Source organism: Heliangelus exortis, chromosome 21, assembly GCF_036169615.1.
Source record: "Heliangelus exortis chromosome 21, bHelExo1.hap1, whole genome shotgun sequence".
Taxonomy (NCBI): Eukaryota; Metazoa; Chordata; class Aves; order Apodiformes; family Trochilidae; genus Heliangelus; species Heliangelus exortis.
The window spans coordinates 9,572,185-9,596,145 of NC_092442.1; the positions used below are offsets into that span (position 1 = coordinate 9,572,185).

General features: G+C 43.9%; 1 protein-coding gene across 18 annotated transcripts in view; it reads right to left on the minus strand.

The window, feature by feature from the left end:
• Positions 1-23,961, minus strand: part of ACACA (acetyl-CoA carboxylase alpha) — a 114,609-nt gene that overhangs the window by 40,621 nt on the left and 50,027 nt on the right. For 8 of the 18 annotated variants that reach the window (XM_071765117.1, XM_071765107.1, XM_071765116.1 and 5 more), the window contains 10 exons: positions 19,955-20,098; positions 19,239-19,335; positions 18,121-18,228; positions 15,973-16,029; positions 13,099-13,140; positions 12,293-12,508; positions 11,636-11,791; positions 9,599-9,802; positions 7,057-7,212; positions 6,323-6,469 (listed from right to left, as the gene is read on the minus strand). In XM_071765117.1, coding sequence (XP_071621218.1) covers positions 6,323-6,469; positions 7,057-7,212; positions 9,599-9,802; positions 11,636-11,791; positions 12,293-12,508; positions 13,099-13,140; positions 15,973-16,029; positions 18,121-18,228; positions 19,239-19,335; positions 19,955-20,098 — 1,327 coding nt within the window. Of the gene's footprint in view, positions 1-6,322; positions 6,470-7,056; positions 7,213-9,598; positions 9,803-11,635; positions 11,792-12,292; positions 12,509-13,098; positions 13,141-15,614; positions 15,660-15,972; positions 16,030-18,120; positions 18,229-19,238; positions 19,336-19,954; positions 20,099-22,129; positions 22,154-23,961 lie in introns of all 18 variants that reach the window. The other 10 variants (XM_071765103.1, XM_071765113.1, XM_071765119.1 and 7 more) reach the window with 3 other exon arrangements.

Consider the following 23,961-nt stretch of genomic DNA (forward strand, 5'->3'; position numbering starts at 1 on the left):
GAGTTGTCCATTCCCCCTTCACAACCTCTGTCTGCTCTGGAGGGGAACCAGTGTCCACTGCCCCCAGGATGCTGAAGCACCCCACTGCATTACCATGGACAGGGTGTGTTTAGAAAGAGAACAAAAACATCCCCCCAAATTGCACTTGATTTGGTATTTCATTATTTGAACCTGATATCTGGAACTTGAGATCTAAAAGAGAGTTTCTGCACTTACACTGTCACCAAAAACTTAATTTTGGGGAAGTGGTAACAAATACCATAAGCACTTATTAGAAGTGTGATTTAAACGTAGACATTTGATAAAAATCAGAATTACCAGGAAGGTAACAAAATTAATAATCTGTGTTTGATAGCATTATGAAATTTAACAGTCAAGTCTGAATATTATTATTTCAGGAAAAAAAATTGACTTGTAACCTTCCAAAAATTAACCTTTTAAATAAATACAATAAGTTCTAACTCAGAGGTATACATTAGAGGTTCACAACCTCTGGTTCTGCAAGGAAAATCTTTTCAAATCTTCAACTTCCAATATTGCTATAGCACACATGTACCTGTGCACAGATCAGGAGCATCTCCAGCAGAGTGAGAAACAGCTCATTGGAGATCCTGATCTGCAGGAACATTAACTCTTCAAACAATTCAAGGCACTGCAGAGTATCCCTGCTTAATCACACAACCACTGCTCAGCTAAGGAGATGCTCCATATACACAGTGACCACGTCCATCCCAACCCTGACACAGCTCAAGAGACCCCCCTAGTCCCATCCTCCTGTGCACACACCTCCTCCTTTAAGTTACATTAAATGGTCAAGGCACAGAAATGAGAAAAAAAAAATCAGCTTTCAGTGATGCCAGGGGGACCCTCTGCTAATTTGTATTAGATCTCACTTGTCACAAGTCATTCCACCTTGTACTAAAAATAACTCTCTCCAGCCCAGGACAAAAATGTGCTCTGTGCTGATCCCTACCCCCACGTCTCACTCTGACCTTTGAGCATCTGCTTGATAGGGGCTAAAATTATCCTGCCAAGGGAGGATCACCTTCTGATTGCTTCAGGAGCATGGCAGATGAGGAGGCACCACTCGCTGTGCAGCACAAAGAGTTGTCCAGATTCCCTGTTATTTAAACCCATCCCTACTGCCAGAAGAGCCTTCGGGTCAGGAGTGTTCCCAGAACACGCCAAGAAGGGTTGGGAAATCCAAAGAGAAACAAGAATTTTTACAGTGACCTCTAGGGAAAGCAGCAGTGGGGTTGTGTGTGTGTGTGCTTGGGGCAGATGCAGGGGTGTTTTCCTTCACCTTCATGTTACTTCCCTGCCTTTGCCATCCCTGTTCCCTGGTCCTCCTCAAGTCCTTACCATCCTCCGTAAGGAGCCCAATGGATGTTTTAATACCCTGTGCCTGTCATAAAATGCAGGAACACGGGGTGACAAAGCAGAACATGCAGTTCAACTATTAAGCTTTGCTTGTATAAAATTCATTAGCTACACCTTGCAGCCCCAGGCAATCCAGGGAGCCGCTGGAGCAGAGCTGGAGCAGAGCTGGAGCAGTCCTCTGCCCACTGCTGGCCTGGATTTCACCTGGCCGAACCCTCCCTGGAAGGCTGCGGGCCAGCACCCGCTCGGCTGTGGATTATTTCTGAGCCTCCTGCGACTGAGAAGGAAAAACTGTGACATCTAGTGCCAGCAGGGGAAATGACAGAGCTCCCAGGGCCTCCGCATGCCAGCGGCAGGGCAGCGTGGGATGGATGGATGGATATGGGGAGGCTCCTTCCTCTCCCTCGCTCCTGGCTCCTTGTGGATGAGTTGGGGCTCAGCAGCCCCGGGGCCAGGGGGTCAGGGGAAATGGTCGTCAAAATACAGAAAGAGCAAGAGCAAAACATCAGAGTGAGCAGCTCAAGAATGCCAGTAATACATTGAGTTCTCCAGCAGGCTGAGGGAATTACCTTCTTCACACCAAGATTTCAGCTAATACTCTCATCTGGGGAACAAAGGCAGCTTCAGTGGGCACCTGAGGAGTGTCACTGCCTTACAGCTCCTGTCTTCACACAGCTACTGCAACCAGCTCCTTTGAGATACTGCCTGAGTTGCCACAGATTTCTGAACTCCAGCCCCATTCACAGAATTCAGAGATTTCCCCATCTTAGCCCAGCCAGGTAACTGCAGAGCAAGAGGTGTGGATGACAGCAGGACTGAGCTCTCAGGATTAGCAGAGGAAGTCCCAGTCTCATGCCAAATGAAGCCAGAAACACCAAAGACTGGGCCACCAAAGTCTTTCACTTTTAAAAATTAAATTAGCAGAAAGATTACAAGTCTTGTGTTATAATTTAGCCAAGCATCCAAGTTGTGATATGAAAATTTTCTTCTTCAAGGCATTTTAAACGCACAAGATTGCAAACAACTACAAGTGGATTTTTTTCCATTTTTTCAATTCCAGTGGTCCCTGTCTGTCCTAAAGTCAGTCTGCTGTCAGGCTGAGCATCCACCTCTGGTGCTTAAGTCTTGATGTGCATACTTGTACAACAAATTATACCCCATTTGTCCCAAAGTTTATTTAGTCTTTCCTCAGAAGAATTAGAAGGGAGCTAACTATTGGTGTTTGATTCTTCTGATAAAATAATGATGTCCTCAGCTTCCTTCTATACCTGCTGGCTTTGAGAATTATTTACAAACTGTTCTCAACTTTTTTGGTGTGGCACATTCAGCTCAGTCAAGGCTGTTGGCTCACTGAAGTCCTGAGGTAGCACCACAGCTCATCAGAACAGTGCCAGAAGTGAGCAGGGAAGCCTAACTAGGCAAAAGAGGACACAAAAAAAAAACAAAAAAAAAACCCAAAAAAAACCCAAAACCAAACCCAAGCAACCAAACAAAAAAGGAGTAACTGGAGAGCAGGACACAGTTCACCACCTTAACATGAAAGATCCAGAACAGAAACCATCTAGGAGAAAGCTGCAAGATGCAGGGTGCTGTCTGGAGCCCAGAGGAACAGCAGATGCTCTTCAGGATGGGCTACATGGGCAAGAGGCTGGAAAAAGGCCATGGTGATGCCTCCTGAGCTGCAAGAGCAGCAGGGCCAGCAGCACTGCAAGCTCCCTCCCGTGGCCATGACAGACACAGGAGCCTCTCTCTGCTCAGAAGCAGCAAGCACTGCCTAGGAATAAATAGCAAGTTGTATTTTCATGGTCCATTAAGTCCTTGGCTTCTTTGTTGAGACTGCTAGCAAAGAGATAATTACTGCCAAATGAGGTGGTGGGCTACGTGAAGTGGTCACAAGCTGAGCACAGAAAAACCTCTTACATTGCAGAAGTTCTTGAGAATCCCCATTCCACAGATTTCCTGAAAACATGGACAGGTTAGCCAGGTGAGCCCAGAACTCTGCTTGCAGGCTCTGAGGACAGGAGAAGCTCAGCTTTGAGCTCCTGCTCTGCCCTGTATTAGAGCAGGGATTGCAACTTGGGCTGTTGACATCCAGCTCAACACACTGATTACCAATCTCTGTGATTTTATGCTGGTTTCTCAATTTCACCTGCTAGCTAAAACAATTAGGGCACTCAGCACAGCTGAATGCTTTAAGAGGAAGAGTGTCTTGACCCCTTTTCACATGGAGAAACTGTGATTGTTCATACTGTGTAGCACAGCTCCAGCAGGAAAGATAAGCCATAATGATATCAGTCAGAAAAATTCATCTTTAGTAAAAAATGCATGATGTACAATCTCTCAAAAGACTTTGGATTCAGAAAACCATCAGCTTTGGCTGGGAAAAAAAAAATAAAAATCAATAAATTAATCACAGTTACTTAGAAAGTTCTTACCAAGCACTCCTACCCATCTGAACTGGGAAAAGTTCACACCTCTGGAGCTCTGGGGCACAGATCATCAAGGGTTACTGCCCAAAACAAAGCCTCATAAAATACATCTGTCTAAACCATCCTCATAAACTCTGGGTAAGGCTGGCAAGCAAGGCACTGCACAGCTTGGGAACCTGTACTCATGTCTTTAGGGACCACCTCCCCTGTAACATGGTTTCCAGTGTAAATGGGCTGCTGGCATTTTGAAATCCAATACATGCATCTGAGGACAAAACTATTCCTAAGGAAATTCAGACAAGTTTGGAGAGCCAAGGAAACACCTCATCCTTTGAGAAGGCTTCCCCACTGCCACATGCAGAAGTGCAGACCCAATTAATATTTTCTCCTGCTCCTTGTGGCATTTCTCCTCTCCTGATGCAATACTACAGCTACTGCCACGTAGATGGATTACCCCAAGGATCTTTGCTTCCTGGCAGATAAGATGCTGTATTTCTGTGCCCTGATGCTATGCAGACTGACTCTCATAAAAAGCAGAATGGATCCACTTGCAGCCTCAACAAAGAAAAGGCTCATGCTCTGCATTTATCTAGCATCCTGTCTCTTCCTTCTCCCCCCCTGCAGCCATCTTCTTTGGAAAGAGAAACTTGAGCACACGTTTGTGAAAATTTGTTTCCTCAGCTGAACAAATGAAACCATGAAAGCCTGAAGTCAGCTCATCCAGATAAAGTGAGTGCAGTGCAGAGGAATGAAGCTGCTGGGCAGCTCATCACCCCCTGGATGTCACCTGTCCTTCAGCCTGCTGCTGGAACCTCTTCCTCCCCCTGCCCACACTCACCACTCAATGAGTTCTATTGTCTGACCAGAAGTCAATCCCATTGCCTCAAACCTCATCCCAGCTGCACATGCAGCAGCCTGGAGCTGCCTCCTCAGGCTGAGCTCCCCACCTCTGGGCTGGGATTTCACCTCTGCAGCCAGCAGCCTCACCTCACTTCTGGGAAGCTGTTAAAAAGCAGGTTCCAGTCTGCCACAGCCTCCTCCAAAAAGTGATCTTCAGCAGGTAGACTGAAAAATGGGGGGAATATGGTAATTTCCCCTCTTTTATCCCACTTTCCAGTGGTTCAACCCATCAGCATAACAGGGCCTGAACCTCTGCATCAAACACCAACACCACACACACACCAATTCTTTTCAGACTGAGCACAACTAAGTCTACCAAGGGTTAAAAAAAACCTCCCAATCTTTTTTTTGGTGGTCTTTGGGTACAGAATCTCTTATAATAAGACTATTTGTATTCATACTGGCAGAGTAAACACTACATGTTCATGCCCAGGCAGCTCTGTGCTTGTAATTTCAGCAAGAACAGAGCTATGTCCCTGAGGGACTTTGCTATTTCCCCAGCCACCATCCACTCAAATGCTGAATGAGAGCAGAGAAAGAGAGAAAGATGATGGCATAAGCTTCCACACAGCACCACAGCCTCTGCTTCCTCTCAGAATGCAGGGAATAGCTCATTTCAGGTTTAATTATACTTGTTAAAACACTTCTCCTACAGGCCAGCAAAAGACAAGGATGTTGAGTCCCAGAGTCACCATTTACTGATTAGGTTCAATTTGAAAACATCATATTCAAACCCTTCCCCTCATGAGACACATGCAGTAAACAGTGGTGAAAACCCCTGTTTCCTCTCATCACTGGAACTGATGTTTCTGAAGGCAGCTTTTGCAAATCTGAAGTCAGCTATCCAGTCAAAGGACAGTGCAAGTTCAATGATGCCAAGAAAAAACCTAATTATACCACCACGTGCAACTGTTCAAATTTAAGCTACTGTGGGAACATTCACTTACTGAATCCCACCTAACCTAAGCAGAAAACATGAACACTTCTTCTCTGAGTTAGCTTTATTTCTCCACTCATTTCAGTGCTGCAATCTGTGGCTTGCTAATGTGAGAACACAGCAGGCAAAGCCCAGCACAGCCACCTCCTGCTCCAGCTGAAGGAGTAACTCTTATCCCGGCAGCAGTAGCAGCCTGGTAGTCTCGAGTAAATCATTCACTAGAGGGGGATGTTGCACACACCTTGCCAGAGTGCCACACAAACACTGCATGGGGAGTATTTAAATGGAGAGCACAAAATTGGTTTTTCATTTTTCTAAGCAAATGAAAACATTTCTATTTAGTCTTGTAAAACATATTCTTTCTCAAATACAAACTCAAGCTACCTGGAATAGCTGAACGAGCACTTTTTAATTATGAAGAAAAACCAGCACAGGCACAAGTTTGAAATGGGATCATCATTTACTATGGAGGTTAAAACACCCATTGTATGGAAGTTATTAATTTTTAATGAAACAAAAATCTCATTTTCAGGGGAGAGATTTCATCTGTGAAAGACTGGATGAATAGATTTTGTGCCTGGCTGGTAAATTTTCATTACAATTGTCAAACCTAGTCCAAAACACAATGTACTGCAGGACATGGAAAGAAAGTGATGTTCAAGAAAGTGCAACTTGCCTCATTTCCTCCTGGCAGCCTGTTCATGTGCACGAGCTGGCCCTGATCATCCAACACCAGCTCAGTGTATGTCAGGATGTCAGACGGCAGCGGCGGGGTCGGCAGGAACGCGTGGTCGTTCATATGTCCCCAGAGTTTAATCAAAGACTGGAGGATGAAGAGAGAAATTCTTGTTAGGAATATAGTCTGCAAATATTTTTATTTAAGTCACAGAACATTCTGTAACATCCCTCCCAGTCTGAGTGACAGTATTCAGTGGATATCACTGGCTTTGGAATTTAAACCACTGAACGCAATTTCATAACAAGTGGCATAATTCAAATGATGTGATTCAGGATAGACCCAGCAAATCAGACATACAATCAATTCTGCAACTCATTAACACATTTAATGATGTATGAGCCCTATCCTAGGAACTATCACCCCTGCACTCTCCAGCCTTCTAGCAAGGCTGGGTAACAGGACAAGAAAACAAAGAAACATAAACAAAAAGCACAAGATGTTTTACATTTCAGCTTCTGCTGATTGACTTATTAATGGAACTACAGCAGCAGTGTATCAGGAGTCTTAATTTCCTTCCAAACAGACTTAATCCATAGCTGTACAGACCCCAGGGGACCACTGTTAGCCACTCGAGGCTACTTGTTTCCCTGACAAGTGAGGGTGGCAAGTGACAGAAGTGTTTTGCAGGTACAGAAGTTGACACCAACCCACCGGGCCTTAAGAACACTTACCTGCCTAAACATCTCAGGAATGTCATAGACATATGATGTCCCTAAAGACTGTGCCTGGAATCTCTTGGACTGAAGCAGGTCTTTGGTCACGTAGGGGGTATTGATCAGCATCCCATGGAGTGGTCCCTGTTTATCACCGTATGCCTGGAACATAATCTGCAGAACCAAACGTGACCAATTACACTTTAATCCGCTTGTTCCCACACACTCATCTCCTCCAGATTTTACAAAATAAAAAAAGAAATTATCAGGCTGCTCCAGACCTGTTTCTGTTCCCTACCAATATGTGAATGCTGGCATACCCTGTAACCCTGTGCTCCATCATGCATTACTGCCCTTCGGAGACAGCGCTGGACCATTACTGCACGGCTCGGAGTGTCCCTGACTTATTGCCACATCACAGCAGAGAGCCAAGTGAACACAGCCACATCCCCACAGAAAAAAAAAAGCAAGAAAAAAAAAAATCCTGTGACTGAGATGACTTCACATTCCCCAGTATTTCCCCTGACGCCGTATCCGTGCCGATGGATTGTGATAGCTGGGAGCAGAGAGGAGAACTCTGTTATTTATGTAGTCGAACAGCGCGGGATCCGCATCTCCACTGACTGATCACGGGAGCTGGGTCAAGACTTGCATATGTCATTGGGCTTGAAGTTTTGATATTATAAGTTTAAAAGATTTTCCCAGAGTAGCAACATGAATTATCAGCTGCCATGCTTCATGGCACTATATATTCTGCTCAGCCAGGCCTCAGAAGGAAATCTATTGCAGCTGAGGAACAGGAGGAGCACTGCTCAGCCGGGACAACACGGCACAAATGCTGCTGACACAAGAGGCTGGGCAGCACCAACCTGATCTGCCTGGGTTTACCAGCATGCTGCTCAGATCTCATGCTACAAACAACAGATATTTTCCTAAATGAATAATTGCACTAAAGATAAAATTCAGGAAGCGGAGCCTATTTTAGTTTCTAAATTAAAAATTTTAGTTTGTGCTCTCTTCAGTCCTCACACAAACGTTGCTCTGCGAAGTAGAATTTTCAACGGGAGAAATATTTATTCAGGTTGACAAGTATTTGTGACAGAGCCCATGGGAGCATCTGTTACTGCACTTGGGATCCAGTGCTCCTTAAATTTCTGGAAAGCTTCTGAGCAGTTCTGTGGGAGCTGGAGAAGTCAGTCCTGAGCATCACCACTCCTGACCACAGAAAGCACCAAACAAGAGATGGGGGCCATTCTCTCCTGAGGAATCAATCTATTTTTCCCTTCTTCAGAAACTGCCCAGCACTCAGTACATCAGTAATGTTAGCATTCATTTAAAAGAATAATATAAATTCAAGTAACTCTCTGGAAAAGCTGGAAAAACCCCCACAGATCTGAACCTATCCTACAAACCTCCATCACAAGGGGAAAGATGTACAAAGTTGCTTAAAAAAACTAACACCTTCAAGCTTTGTAAGACAAACCTTCCTCCCAGCTACTCAGAGAGTTAATTAAAATAATTCCTATAAGTTTTTAATAGAACCTGGTTTAATATCCTGGAAAATAATCAATTTTTTAAAAATATTGGAAAAGTTGTTAAAAGCTGTACAAGTGCATTCTACCAGCTTTTAAAAAAATAAAGCTCATCAGAGAGTGTAAGAGGAAAGGTGACCTTCACAAATGACTATCAAAGTCAAGTGTTAAGCTCAGCCACTAGAGATCATTAAAATATTCTATTCTTTCCTCATCTCCACTCAAAGGCACAAATCTGTTCTAGGATCTCCAGAACTGGGCAGGCTGTAAGGCCAAGCAGCTTGCTGGGAACACTGAAATGGAGAAGACAGGCAGAAAAGGTGACTCAGCACTTTGTGTTCAACATTAACAGTGCCCAAGTGATTTATTCTGCTGCTGCTACTGCATGGCAGAGGAATTAATGCAGAGGGAGATGTAAACATTTCTGTATTTAAATATTTTTCATGCCCCCTATGCTCCATGCACTTTAGCATATGTAGCTATTTCAGTTAACCACACTGTCCCTAGGCCATGAAAAGCAGAAATACCAGAATAGCCACAGCCATTACAAAAGAGCCCATTATTCTTCATAGAAATTATATAAAAGCACCTTCAATAATTTTACACCATCCTAGCCAGGTCATTCCCTGTATCTTTAGAATTTAAAAGACGAGTTCAGATTTTCTCTATCTACTCAGGGAAAGGTATAATTAATAATATTTTTTTATTGCAACCTGTAGGATGAGCACCAACAGCAACTGCTTTTCTGAGACTTTTTCTGAGCACTCTGCCCCAGAGGCAAACAGATGTACAACTGACTGAAGGTATGTGCAGAACAATCAGAAGATATGCACTTTGACAAAGTTATTACATTTTGCACACCTACAGGACTGTTGCAAGCTGATCTGTGCATTCTCCCTCCTTTGGCAGAGCTGAGTGGCAATTTTATTTCCCCTGCCAACACCCCAAAGCACAGAGGAGCTTCCTCAGGCAGAGCGTGCGTCCCCAGCTCATTCACCCATCAAACCCCGCAGCCCTGGGGACCGTACCTGTCCTGTCCTGGAGTCTGTCACCTCTTTGTACAGGCTGATGTCCAAGTAGTAGCCTGACTCATTGGTCAGGAAGAGCCGGATGGGAATTGCCTTCCCTGTGGGTGTCAGCCGAATGTTGATCTTCAGCTCTGCCTGGAGGACGCGGAGTTTCCAGAGCCGGCTCCCGTAGCGCATCACCATGCTCCTCACCGACTCCTCGATCTTTAACACACACCAACAACTGCCCTCACCCTTCTGACACACCCAGTGTTTTGTCACCCTTCCATCTTTTACAGTCCTGCTCAAACGGGCACCCCAGTGCGTGTCTGGGATTCACCCTCTGGGAATATCCCAGAGGAGAAGGGATGGAACCACCAAACAGCGGCAGCAGGTGCCCGGTGCTGTCAGAGGAGCTGGGTGGCCCATCTGTTCTCCTTCTAACAAGCCTTGAGACAGGGACTGAACTCAACCTGGGGACCAGGAGAGGGTTGAGGGAGGCTGAGGGAGAGGGACAGTGCAGGATTCACATCCTGCTGTCCTCAGGGGACATGCCAGCCCAGCCAAGCACGGGGTGCCCACTGCTGCTTCCCCTCCCGCTGCCACCCTGCCCGCACAGCTCGCAGCTGACAACTGCAAAAGGCAGGGAGGTGAAATCCTTGACAAAGAGTTCTGGGGCACTTTGTGCACAATAATCATGTTCCACCACACATGCTTTAAATCAACAAAGCAATTACTACTCAGAGCTTGGCCTTCTGGTGTTCTATTAAACTTTGTAATATACTGCTATTGGCAAATAGCGCATATTAAAAGGAGGCAATTTATAGGTTCTTTTAAACATTCTTTTAAAAAACAAAAACTCTCTTTTCCACAGGAGCTCAGGGAAAAGTCAGGGTACACATTTGAGGACAGCCTAACTTCCAGGGGCTGGGTATCCCAGCTTCTTCTGAACTTCCTGGGAAGTAGAGATATTTAGATGCGCCAAGAGTGGATTAACTCCAAAGTGATTTAAGCCTCCAATTTTTAATCATGATTTAAAAGTCAGCAAGCAAGAGATACTTATTTTGATAACCAATTCATCTTTTTAAACTTTCAGTTATTCTCATAAGGAAAGGTCAGCTCTCATCTTTTGGCAACCATGAATGGAATTGCTGATTTCCAACTAAATGCAGCCTTTAGAGTTTATATGGGACTTTCTTTGTGGTGGCTCTGCTAACCAGAAACATGCTTTATGCCTTAGCACTTTCATTTATGCATCTACAAAGCTTAATGTTCATTTATTTATAATGTTGATCTCTGTGGTTTTGTACCAGAGAATGAAAATGAAGCACTTTATGTAGCTGAATTTACAAATTCTTTTTAAGTTCACGGTTTATCTTCTTTTATTTGGATAAAATCTGAACTTTTGTAACCAGTAGAAGAGTATTTAAAGCTATTTTCTTATTAAATCTGTTTATCTCGAACACACAATGAAAAAAATAAATTTAGTTTCAAAAAAAAACCCTATTTTTAATAAACTTTTCCTTAATTTATGTAGAAGAAGTGAGATGCGCTGCCCGAAGGACTGCACTACTCCACTAAAAATGTGATCTCTGCTAGCTCTGAAGTCTTACATTTAGTATTTATTCACAGACTGTAAGAAAACACAAAGCTTTCTTCTTTCCTCACAGTCAAACAGGTTGCTCATGTGACAGAAACTAATTGCTTGCCTTAACTCCCTAAAATAGACTGTCTATGCTTTTGAAGAGAAACAAATCCCTTAGGTATGTGACTCCACTATCTTTACTGAAAGTTTTTTACTGAAAGCAGAACTACAATATCTGTAGAATAACTCATCTGACCCTCATGTTACCACTTTTAATACTGGTCCCCAGTTTCTTGTGCTTTCTGTTACAAAATGGCTGCTGGAAACCACATCTCATTCACCAAGCTGCACTAAAGTGGAATCAATCAATAGGTGCCCCTTACACAGCATAAAAAGGCAACCAAAACCCATCTAATTCTGGTGAGTCAAGCCCAGGAAAACCAACCAGCTCAGAGCTAGGGGACAGATGATACCTTCGATGGGTCCATGATGACAGTAGGCACGAAATTTAAGAAGATGTGATTGCAGTCAGTGCGCACGTTGGTGTTGTTAAACGCCACCTCCAGCTCATCCATGGCTTCCAAAAGCAATCGTTCTCCCTCATTTTGCAGGTACTCAAAGGAGGCTTCCTGCCAGACATTGTCAACATATAATTTACTCTCGACTCAAAAATCACAGCCCAAGAACACAGTGTTTGAAAAACTGCAGAAGGACTTGACTGAGAAAAGAGGTGATGTTAGTTTCAGGAGATGTGCAGCCCTGAAGCAGATCCAGCACAATGACAGAGCCAGCACCCCCACTGCCTGGATCCACACAGCTGCCCTCATTTAGGGCAGCACAAATCCCAAACCAGACAAGGCAAACCATTGCTGCAGCAGTGCAGGAGAAACACACAGAAACAAGTGTTGCCTCCAAACACGAGGACTTCTGACTATGCATTTGGGTCACAGCAAAATCTCCTTGATGAACAGGAGAATTAGAATTTAGGCTTCTGCAGAGCCAATGCCAGAAAAGATGGGGCAGGCCTCCAGGTGCTCTGTGCAGGTGACATGTTTGCATGTTCACAGAATGACCTGCAGTGCTTCGTACACTCTCTTGGAAAAGAGCCCTTGCACAGGTGACAAACTCACCTTGGTGACCAGGTCTGAATGCCTTATAATGGCCCTCACGAAGAACCTGTAGTCTGTCACTTCTGTTCCCACTTCAACCTTAGCTGCTCCCAGGTAGAGATGCATTTTGTGATTGGCACAGGGAATGGCAGTGAGATCAAAGTTCCTCATGCGGTTCAGCTCCAGCTGAAAAGCCAGAGCTGGCTCCAGGTGCCTGTAAATCCTGTCCTCCTCAAACTGGAGGCACCCAGCATCATACAGGGAGAAAAGGGTGAAAAAGAGGAAGGTGGGTTAAAGAAGCTGAAACTGAAGTTGGAAAAAACTAGATCACAGACATTGGGAAATTTCATATTTAATTTCAAAACTAAAAAAATTCAAATTAATCCCACCCAGAATTTTCTGTGTCATTGGCATGAAGAGCTGCAGTGAAATTGCTGAACTACTGAGAGCAGAACACAAACTGCAGACCAGCAAGATCTCAGACTCACTCCCCCCAAATTCCCCTTTTTCAAAGAAGCCAGAAAGTTTGGTTCTGAATCGTTTGGCTGCCTCCAGTGCCCTCTTCTTACACTGTGTCTGAAATCTGCAGGAAGAGAGGCTTCCAGTCAGGCTTCCAAATGCACCAATTTTTATCCCCAAATATCAGCCTCATCATTGTGACTGACATAATCTGCTGTACATGTGGGCTAGCCAAGTGAGGGAGGAAAAAGTCCCATGCAAGTTGGGCTGAAGAACCTCCCAAGGTTCTCCTGGACTCCCAAGGAACAGCTACATGAAAGAAGGATAAAGCCAGCACTTAGGGAAAGTATTAAGAAAATACAAATTACCTTATCCCGGGCACGGAACGTGAAGAACTTTGGAAATTCTCTCTGTCAGAAAATAAAAGCAGTGATGTTAGCCCTCCAAAATAAGTCACTTATCTACCCAGAGTGCTCACAGGCCAGATCTGGGGCAGCACCACAGCAGAGGAGATGGCAGAAGTTGCTACAAGCTACTTTTTCTACATCAGAAAAGATGGTGGAAAATCAAGTTACCCTCAAGAAGGCAGCAGAGGTCGTTTAAACCCATCTGCTAATGCAGTAGATGCTACTTGATTGGCTTTTGATTATTATTGTCAATTATTAGCAGACAATAACATGGAACTGTCCAGACAGTAGTGGGAAATTTCATCTGGTTCAATAATGACCATGATTACTGTGGAAACATTTGGGAGCCATACAATGACAGCAACACTCCATTATGTAAGCAGATGCACACACAATAATCATCTGTATTCTACTGCTCTTTTCATACTATTACTGCTAGAAATACTCTGTTCCCAAGGAAAACCATGAATTGTAATCACGTAACTTTACCCTCATGCATTAAATAGTTCTCTACAAAAGTACCCCAAGTATGATTAGTTTTCTGGGTTACTGAATAGATAAAATAGAGAGCATAGACAGCTTGTCACAACTGTCTTACTGAAAAAAAAAATAAAAGGGATCTGACCTGAAGTCACTGAACTTCTGAGTGGCACCTCAGTACCAATGAAAGAAGTGCAGCCCAAGCTTGGTTAAGTGCCCCAGTGCTGGAGCACAGGACTCCACTGAGCAACACAGCTTTTAAAGCCAGAATTCACCTTCCAGGTAGTCATCTTCCTCTCCTCCTACAAAAACCAGTCTCCAGAACTTCACCTGACAACTCTCAGCTGAGCAAACTGAACTCTGTTTGCCTGTGTCTTCAGACAGCCAATGGTACAGGAACTCCTGCCTGAAAATTCAGGCAATGGGAGTATTAGGTGAGCCTACAAACATCAACTGTACTCCAAGAAAACAACCACTGCCATGTTTCCTCCCTTCCAGGCCCTCCTACCTGTCCCTCCTCTGCATGCTGCCAATTTCTCCTCACATCATCCATGCTCATTCTATCACTGATGTAATTGCTTCCAAGGCATTTGACTAGAGTTGTGGGCAAATATAATAATTAGATGTGCACACACACAAAAATTCTCTGTGCTCTGGTACCAAAATCCAAAAGAGTGCTCCATTTCCTAGGCAGAAGAATTATACCCCTGCTGTGTTCTAATCAACCAACCATCATCAAGACAATCAAAATAATTTGCCTAAATTAGCCAATCAAGACACCCTGCAAACTGCAGAATGTGAAAAGCTACAACAGAAATCATCATAGTTGATTATTATACTAATAATCACGTTAAAAACCTAATGAGATGAGGAAATTGGAAGCTTGCTGGAGCAACTCTCTATTACTTCAACATGCTGGGAACTAATTATATAGACTGTAATTAAAACAAAAACAAACCCAAGCCCAGGCCCTGGCTAAGTTAATAGTTGGTCCAGTAATAAACAGAATAGGAGATGGTAATAAACACTGACACTCACAAAGGATCCCAGAGGTACTCTAGAAACTTTGCAGACAGCTGACATCCCAGGCTGCCTCCTCTGGCTCAGGAACAAGGAGCATCCTGTCAAACCATCACTCCAAATGGCAGCTCAGGCCAGGCTTTTTGCAATGACTCCTTTTATCCTGTGGCTCCTTTCTGACCACTGACACATGGAGCAGTGTTTATTCCAGAGACTCCTATGTTATGTCCTCCAGTATCAATTCAGTTCTCTATGACTTCCTTTTTTAAAAATCTATAGCCTCAACTTTCTTGCTCAGGGTCCCAAAAGAGTCCAGTTTCCTACCTCAGCTGTTGATGGGTGTCTGTATCTGTACTGTGGGCAGCCATCCCCATTTGTGATACCCACATTTGTTCAGATTTTCCTGCACTGTCAAGACCCCTAATAACTTCCAGAATTGTAAAGCAGATAAATACACAAGGAATAAAAATCTGGTTTGTGCCTTACATTGCCACAGGAAGGCTAAACTGGCCCTCACTGATGCCCAAGCCCTGGGGAAAGCAGTAATCCATAGCAGTAAGAGCATCAAACATGTTCCACACCACTAAGCCATTCTGCAAAATTTAGCAAGTCACTTCAATTACTCTTCTAAGTTATTTGAAAAGCCTAAAGAAATCACCACACTACATAAGAAACACAAAGGTTTAATTCTACGATTATATTTTAGAACAGAAAACAGTACTGGACCAAACAAGTTCTTTATTAATGTGGCAGTCATGAGCTCAGCCAGGTAACAAGAGTGACTTCAGCATGTGAATGGCTCCCTGAACTCAAAAGTCCACTCCTGTGTTTGAAGTCAGCTGTTTGTTTAAATACTTCACTTAACTCTGAGACCAATGCTGGCATTAAATTCCTGACCAAGATCCAAATCCTGAGTCACTCCTGTGTCTCCTGGCCTCAGGTCAAGAATACCACCACGTTCTGCCCTTTTTACTTACATGAAATCTCTGATCCACCTCATAGTTGACCTGTTTCCTGAAGTCCTTACAAACGCAACATAGAAGCACAGGAAGAGAAGAAAAAAAACAGCAGAAGAAAGCTAGCAATTAGGATGAAAATCAAAAATTAATTAATTCAAGAATACAAGAGGTGTCAAGATTGTTTACAATTGTAAATTAATTTTCTTAAGCGAATTCATCAAAACCATCTCCAAATTTAGAGAACAAAAACAGTGAAGAGAAAAATAAATACAGTTAATACAGCATTTAATTTGGAAAAAAAAAAAACATCAAATGTCAATGCTTCTCTGAGCTAGGAACCCAAGAATTCTGAGCAGCAGGAGAGATATCAAAGTACCTTTTGTGCTACAAGGAAAGTCAGCCTCCGAATCCCGTGTTCAATCAGGACTGATTTCTGTAAAAAGGCAAGGAGGGAATCAGGTGACTGGATTAACAGACAAAGAACACATCAAAACCAGGTCAAAGTCTTATATGAACTGAAAAGCTCTCTGGATCCTCCTGCAGCCATGCTGGAAGCTGTCAGTCCCCCTCACAGCTGAGGTCTCTCATCCGCTGATCGTCTCACGGCACACACACAAATACATCACATCTGGAGAGGTAAGGAGCCAGATCACAAGACCAGAATATTCCAGCTGAGCCTCACCAACAAAGAAAGCACAAGAGTCATTTCCAAGTCTTGCAACAAATACTCTTGTTCATTTGCCAAAGCAAGATGTTCTTTTTTGCAAGGGTCTGAAGGGAGCAGAGCGCAGACAGGGCAAGGCCATTGAAAATGATGGAAAAGGAGTTTTAAAGGAGCTAAGCCAAGGAAACATAGAGCAGCTACTTGATTATGGCACAATAAGCACACAGACAAGCCAGACCAGAGCATAGAGGTGTCAAAACTGCAAAGGTGAGAAATGATACGTGTTACTGAGGGGTTTTTTCAACTAGATAAGAGAAGATTCCATTCTGGCTGCTTCTTTATCGAATGCCACGAAGGCACATTTCAAATGAGTGCTGCCAGCAGTATTTGCCACACCACTGATCTTTTAAACTGTCAAGACCTCAAAATTCTGCTCCTCTTTCTGAAAGTTTTTCCTTTCTCCTCCTTTCTCCAGTTTAAAAGCAACGAAAAAAAAAATAAAAAAGAAAAGAAATAAGAACTTGGCTCGACCAGGGACAAAACAACCCCTTTCAGCACAGACTGAAATGTTTTACTAAGGTTAAGCCCTTTGAAAATGAGCATCAGTGACTATATTCATGGCAAGAGGAAGAAAATAACTTTAATAATGCCATGATTTAAAAAGCAAAAATTGTTATTGCTTTTAAAATTCCACAAGTGGCAGACAATAACAGCATAGCAACAGGATTCTGATTACATGGTAATAATGTGGGTCTCACAGCAAGTCCACAGCTATTACAGAGCGATTAGCCATCAGCACCTGGAGAAACTCCATTTGCACTGACTGCCTCAATCTCCTCCACAAGTCATTTACAAGTATATGATCCTAATTTCTATTAAAAAAACCACACACAACATGCTGGGACTGGAAGATTATTTGGACAATTTGGATCAACCTATTTGATAGTTTAATGTGTTTCGGAATTTTTTTTTTTCCCTTTATTTCTTTTTTACCCCCTCCCAGAAAATGCCTGGAGCATGATCAAGCAGATGAAAAGCAGAACTAGTTTTAATTTTTCTGTTTGATTCTTTTCTTTGCTTAAAGAGACAGGGAGCTGCAGAAGTCACAGGGGCCCCAGCCCCTTTTTGGAAGCCCTGGTTTCTGCAGGATGTATCACCACATTCCACACTGGGAAATGAAGTTTAAAAAAAAAAAATTTTTAACTGGGAAATGAAGTTAAAAAAGCAAATTTTCAGGCAGGCACCAGAGTGAGGCCTCATGAGGAGGCCACCCCCACCCCACGGTGTCTCACAACTGACCACAGCACTCATATCTGGTACTCTCAAGAGTACCCCATACTTAGGAAGGAGCAACAGCACCTACCAAAGCAGTTCCAGTTGTGCCAGGGGCATGCTTCAGCACACCACCACCACCAATAAATATTAATTACATTCAGACTGCCACAATATAGAATGTTAATCCCATTTTAATGTCACTTTTCATACCCCTGTTACTCATATCACAACTTTACCACCAGGGAGTGGGATACAGCACATTTTCTGGACAGAGATAGTAAAGATTGACCCGATGTGTTTAAAGACTGAAAAGGTCTTGTACCTTATCAAAAATTAAAGGGAAGAAATCCTGACCTGATGGATCAGAATGCAATGCAAAGGGAAACTATCACCCAGAGGCTTCAGAAAGGTGCAGCTACATCCAGCCAAAGAGGTGGTGAGGTTTTAGATGGAATAAAACAAAGATGTAACTGTTGCATGTGTTTGTTTTGAAAAACAAACAGATGAGGAACATACTGATTTTTCCCAAAGCAGCCAGAAGCATCATGAACAACCATAGTTCTGGAGAGAATCAAGGCAACTTACCTTGCTTTGTGTGAACTCCCTGAACATGGCTGCCAGCCCATCATCATCAACATCACTGTCAGTTTTAATAGCAACATTAAGAATGTGAATGGGCTCCTCACGGGAAGTCTGCAATTTAAAGAAAATATTCCCCATAAATAAATTGTTAACAACTTAACACCTGGGTGTTCTCAAAAGAGCTCCCCAAAAGCACCTCTGGCACACAGATGCCTTTGGGAAAAATGACCTCAGCAAAGCATGCTGCAAGCCAAGGAAAACTGTGAGGGAAATCCTAAACCAAGCAGCTTCCTAAATTTGTGATTTCAGAGCAATAAGAGTTAATGTCCACAAAGAGCAAACTGGAGCTTCATCTGGAGAATTCAATTCTGGCAGCCACATCTGACTTGGTTAACTCAAGTGTGCTTCATTAGGATGCAGAAAGAATGCAAGGTCAGGACCTCTCTTCACAAGATGAGGACAGGCAGGACATTACAGGACTTGGGCATCAAGAAAGGTAATGAAATTAAGTGAAATCCAAGTGTAGGAGCAAAACAATGTGTGTTTTCCTATCTACAACTAAATGAAGTAATGTGGAAGCATCAATTACTTTAGAGCTCTAAGAAATTACAAAATAAGTATTTATTCCTCTGCACCTGTTCTCCACACCGATGCAGAAATTGAGAGCTTCATCTCATCTTTTCCTCCTAAAAACAGTTCTAAAAGGCAGGATAGAGGGAAGAATCAGGAAGCAACATAGAAGACAGAAAATATGGCAGCTGAATATGCAGTTCCAAAAGTCCAATGCCCAGAGGAGGTCTGGAAACCCAACTAGGGGTCTAAACTCTGAGTTATGCAATGGACCCACTAATTCTGCTGATGTTAAAAGCTACAAACTCAATTTACATGGAGAGTAGGAGATTTAGACACAGTTTTTGAACAGAGTCAGAAAATGGCCACCTACTTGGAATCATCTGCTGTGGAACAAGCAAACAAATCATACAGAAATACAAAAAGCTTTTAACTCCTGCTTCCAGCACTCAAATTAGTGAAAAGTGTCTGGCCTGCAGCCACTGCAGCACACTGCATGCCTTGTATTTCCAACCTGAGAGCAATCTCAAGAGAAAAAAACCCCACTGTACCTTGTCTTCATCATACAAGGAAGCATGGCCAGCTTCAGGGAAGGTTGGGCTCTGGGGAGGAGAGTCACAGAAGCAACCCATCACTTCATCAAAGATTCTGAAACACACCAGAGGAACACCAGTCACCTCCAAGCTGCTGCTAGCAGGCTGAGAGCATTCAGCACTCAGACCCACAAATCATGGTGCTGAGGAGGGGAGGGAGACCAAAGGACTCCTTCTTCCCTTTGCAGGCCTGAAACTCAAAAGATGAGGAGGCAGTAACTCTTCCACCCCTCAAACCAAAGCAGAGCCTGGATCTACCAATATTTCTCAGAGATCTGATGGTTGCAGCCCTCATGACTGCTATGGGCTCTGCTGGGGTTTTTGCCCACCCCTAGGAAGTTGAAAACATCAAGAACACATCCTCCCACATGCATACGCATGAAGAAAAGCATTAGAAGAAATCAGCACGTTTGCAAGTGATGGCCAATCAGCAGAAATCCAAGATGCTGATCCTTCTGCCTGCAAACTGCTCCTACAGCAGTCTGAATTCCAGTTATCTCAAGGAGACGGACAAGGGGATCCAAACAAACTTCCACCCGAAACTCCAGAAACTTAGCAAACGAGCTCAGGGCCAGCTTAAACCTGACTATAGACAAAGCAAAGGTTTTTCCAGCTCCATTTAGGACTCCCTAGCAAGCTGGCAACACAAACAATCACCCCCCTTCCCCACCTACCTGACAAAGTCTTCAAAGGTGCGGAAGGAGACCATGCCGCCCATCCGCTGGCACGGGGGAGTGAAGGAGTTGTCCAGCAGCACATCACTGACACTTGCTACATGGACCATCCCGTAGTGATTGAGGTTGGAAGAGAAGGACATTCTAAACAGCAATTCAAGAAGATCAGAGTTAGCAGGGGGAAGGAAGAGAAGCACACCAGTGGAAGAAGCTCTGCCTGCCAGGAGCGTGGAGGTTCATGCAGCACAAGTGCTGCTGTGCTGCCTCCCCGGAGTCCCTGCAGTGCTGGGGGACTCCCTGGCTCTGTGCCCTGAGTGCCCTTCCCTGGGCCTTCTCCCAGTGGCCAGGAACAGCAAAGAGCCAGGAATTAAGGCTACAACCCTTTTATCTTGAGATGACAGATGAATTATAACTATGCAAAGCTGAATGTGTTCTTCCCCCCGTACGTTTGTTTTGCTCTACAGGTGGAATACTGGCAGCAATAATTTTGACACTTTAAAGACTTAGTAAATTGCTACAAATTAATCTGAAGTGTACCAAGCCATATTATCTTATTGCTTCCACATTTTTTCTGGTCATGCTAACTCATGTGCTCCTCCATTTTATTTAATCCATGCTTTAAAAACGTTGCAACTCCCCCTACTCATTGACAAGACAGCATGTGGTCTGGGGGTGTTGAGCTGTTATAACCTTCTTTTTTGAAGACCCACAGTGTTATGGGTCAAGACTAGCAGAGAAAGTTTCTCACACAGTGAATAAAAAAGCATGCAACTAGACAGCCTTTCCTTAGCTCCTAGAGCTGGGCTTTGTCTTCTCTGCAATAATTATTTCCAATTTCTGAACTGTGCTATGGAGTCGTCATCTTAATTCTCTCTGGGACCTACTTCAAAAGCTCCCTGCAACATGGTGAGACCTTCAAGCTTGCTCTGAAGAGACAGAACCCCTGAGCTGGGGCCCAGCAGAGCTCAGTGGCACAGGAACAGAGCACTCACACTTGCTTTGCTCTCCCAGGGGCTCAGGAAGACATTAACAAAGTTAAGTTTCTGTCCTCCCCAACGGGTGCCACAACAGGAGGCAAAAGGATATGGGGAAAAAAGAAAATTAGGGTGCTGATTCAGCACAGCACGTGCTTGGTCACAATCTGTAAAGCCAAACAGGGGCTGAGGAGCTGGATCAGCCCCCAGTGTCCCAGGACAGGCCCAGCAGAGCTGCCTGCTGCAGGGCTGGGACCACCCTGTGGATTCCTGACACTGCTCCTCACCACTGCACCCAGACTGCTTTCTTTCCACATAGAGAAAACCACTGTGATCTGGTCCTAAGTTTATTGTGACCAAGTCTAAAGTAGCATCAGGGTGATTAATAGCTCTCTGTGTTTAAAGTCACTCTACATTTCTATAATTTCTCTCTGATTAAGAGCCATGAGACTTTCAAGCCCATTTTTACCATTTGTCCCTAAATAGGCCTGTAAGCAGTAACAAATAATAGGTATTCCCGTTTTGAAAGAAAAAATTTTTCAGGACATGCCTTGGTGTACATTTCTTACACCTAATACAAAAAATACCACAGAACAAGTAAGTAAACAGAAAGACAGCAGACATTTTTCATGTATTATTTAAAACAAGAAATACTTTTCAACTGAGACACGGGAGGAAAAATTAGTGTTCAACACACAACAAAACATGCTGTCAGCTGTTTGAGATGTAGATTCATCTATGGTGTGAGGGAGGTGAGACAGCCTCAACAAATTCTAAGCTAGCTGCAAGAAACCAGAGCAGCACCAGGTTCACTACCAGCCAGGAGCAACTGCCTGTTCTGCTGTGACACCCTACCAGAGGGTCAACAGCCAGGAATCCAGTTCCAAAAGAGACCCTAGAACCAGCATTCTGCTGGAAGTTGACTGTGCACCATACTGCAGGTGAGCTGAGTCACCTGGCAAATTTAATTTTAAAGATTGCAACATGCAAAGCTTTTTCAAAAGGGTAAAGGAAAGCTGAAAACATGTTTTAGACAAAGGGAGAGGAAAAGGGCAGGAATTATGTTAGAGAACTGAATTATGTTAGAGAACTTCCCAAGTAAAGGTAAGGGCACTAAAACAAAACATGTTAAAACATCAAGTATTAGGCTACTTCTTTCTAGTCTGTCATTTCAAATTTTAAAAGATGACAAGTACCATACCTGTTTAGCGTGGGGATGTTCCCTCTGTAATTAAACAACCACAGTTAGTTACAGATTGGTTAGTGAAAGCCATAATAAAGAATTACAATTAAGCTGATACACAGACCAGCTACAAGTTTACAATTCACTAAACCAGAATTTGTCACCCATTAGGTATTAGGCAAAATTAAATTTCATTGACCCTGAGAAGGAACCCACCACCTGAATTTGCTTGCCAAGGGGATGAGCACAGAGCACACACATCACATGCAAAGAGCAGCCCCCAGGAAACCCCACAGGGTCTGCAAGGTACTCTGCATTGCTACAGCACCTCTGATTCAAGCACCAGCACGAGGAGAGCCAGGGGACTGCACTCCCTGACAGAAGGGCAGGTGAAAAAAAAGCCACCGTATCCCACAGGAGGTTGCAAGAGGTGGAGGGAAAGGAGCCAGCTCCTCCCAGCCAAGCTGCAGCCCACGCACTGGCTCCACAACAACACAGGAATAAAGCAAACACACAAACACCAGGTAATGCTTTGCATTTCCAGCATTTGAGGCCTGGGATACCAAAACGAACAAGCAGAACTTAAGGCAAGTTATAGGACAAAATTGACAGCTCTTTTTAGAACACCAATTCAACTCTCCACATTCTTCATGCAGACTAAAGGCTCAGTGATGCACAGAAAGAAGGTGAAGGACACATTTTCATAGCAGCATAAGAACAGCACAGTTTAGCCCCTCCTAGCTACATTCATGAAAGCACAAGGTAGTGTATTGCTCATTGCAAGATGTAGAAATTGCTGTGATCTGACATTCAAAACCATGTAAAGGATAAATTGGGGAAAAAAACCCAAAAACCACACAGTGGAGGCTTGTGCAAAGGGGTTAGCAAACATGAAAAGACTGAAAGCAAAACTTCAGGGAGCATGTAACTGGTCATTCACTCTCCCCTTCTCTGCAGAAAGCTGTAGCAGATGAAATCACAGACTTTCTTACCATCCTTGCACATAGGCAAGACCCCAAGTTACTGGGCATGAAGTCTTAATAGTATTGGAAGACCAGGGTATTTCCACCACTGACCATTTTTTGTCATAGCAGAACCATGTTCACTACAAGGTTCTGTGTCTGGTGCACTACACCTAGAGGCACAAAAAGTTCCCATGATCTCCTCAAACCATGCAGGAGAAGGCATCAGATGGCCTAAATAAGAAATTTTTTTTTTGGATGCAGTGGGGTGAAACACTGTGCTGCAGAGCCTGTGGGCAGGACTGAAAGGGCCACAAGGCCTCAAGGGGTTGAGACTGCTTTGGTTTTTTTTTTAGCTTGGCAAATGGTAGGAAAGCTGCATGTGATCTACTTCAGTTGGAAAAAACAGTCTGGAGAGGACTGGCAGTTCCTACACCTGGTACACTCGTGTGGCAGTCACTGGAACACTTTCAGAAAACAGGCAGGAAAAAAAACCCCAGCACAACAAATGTTCCTTTCTGCCTCAAAAAAAGGCACCCTGTTGCCTTGCTGCAGGAACTGGTCCCCAGCCACACAGTACAGAGCTGAAGAAACCATGGGAGGAATTGCAATGAGGGAAACAAAGAGCCCAGTGGCTGGAGATGTCAGAAGGGAAGCCAGGAACACTCTTCAAGCTGCACATTGCAGGGCTGGGTTTGCATCTCCAGGGCTTTTTCCCATCAGGAGCTGCACGGTCACTTGTCCCTCAAATGCACAAAGAGGTAAAGGTTTGATATTTGCAGCACAAAAGGCATTCCAGGCCTCTCCCTGACTGCACCTCTGCAGCACCCACAAGTGGGACCCTGGCTGCAAGGTGTGGGGAGTTGCTGAAGGCACAGCCAGCACCAT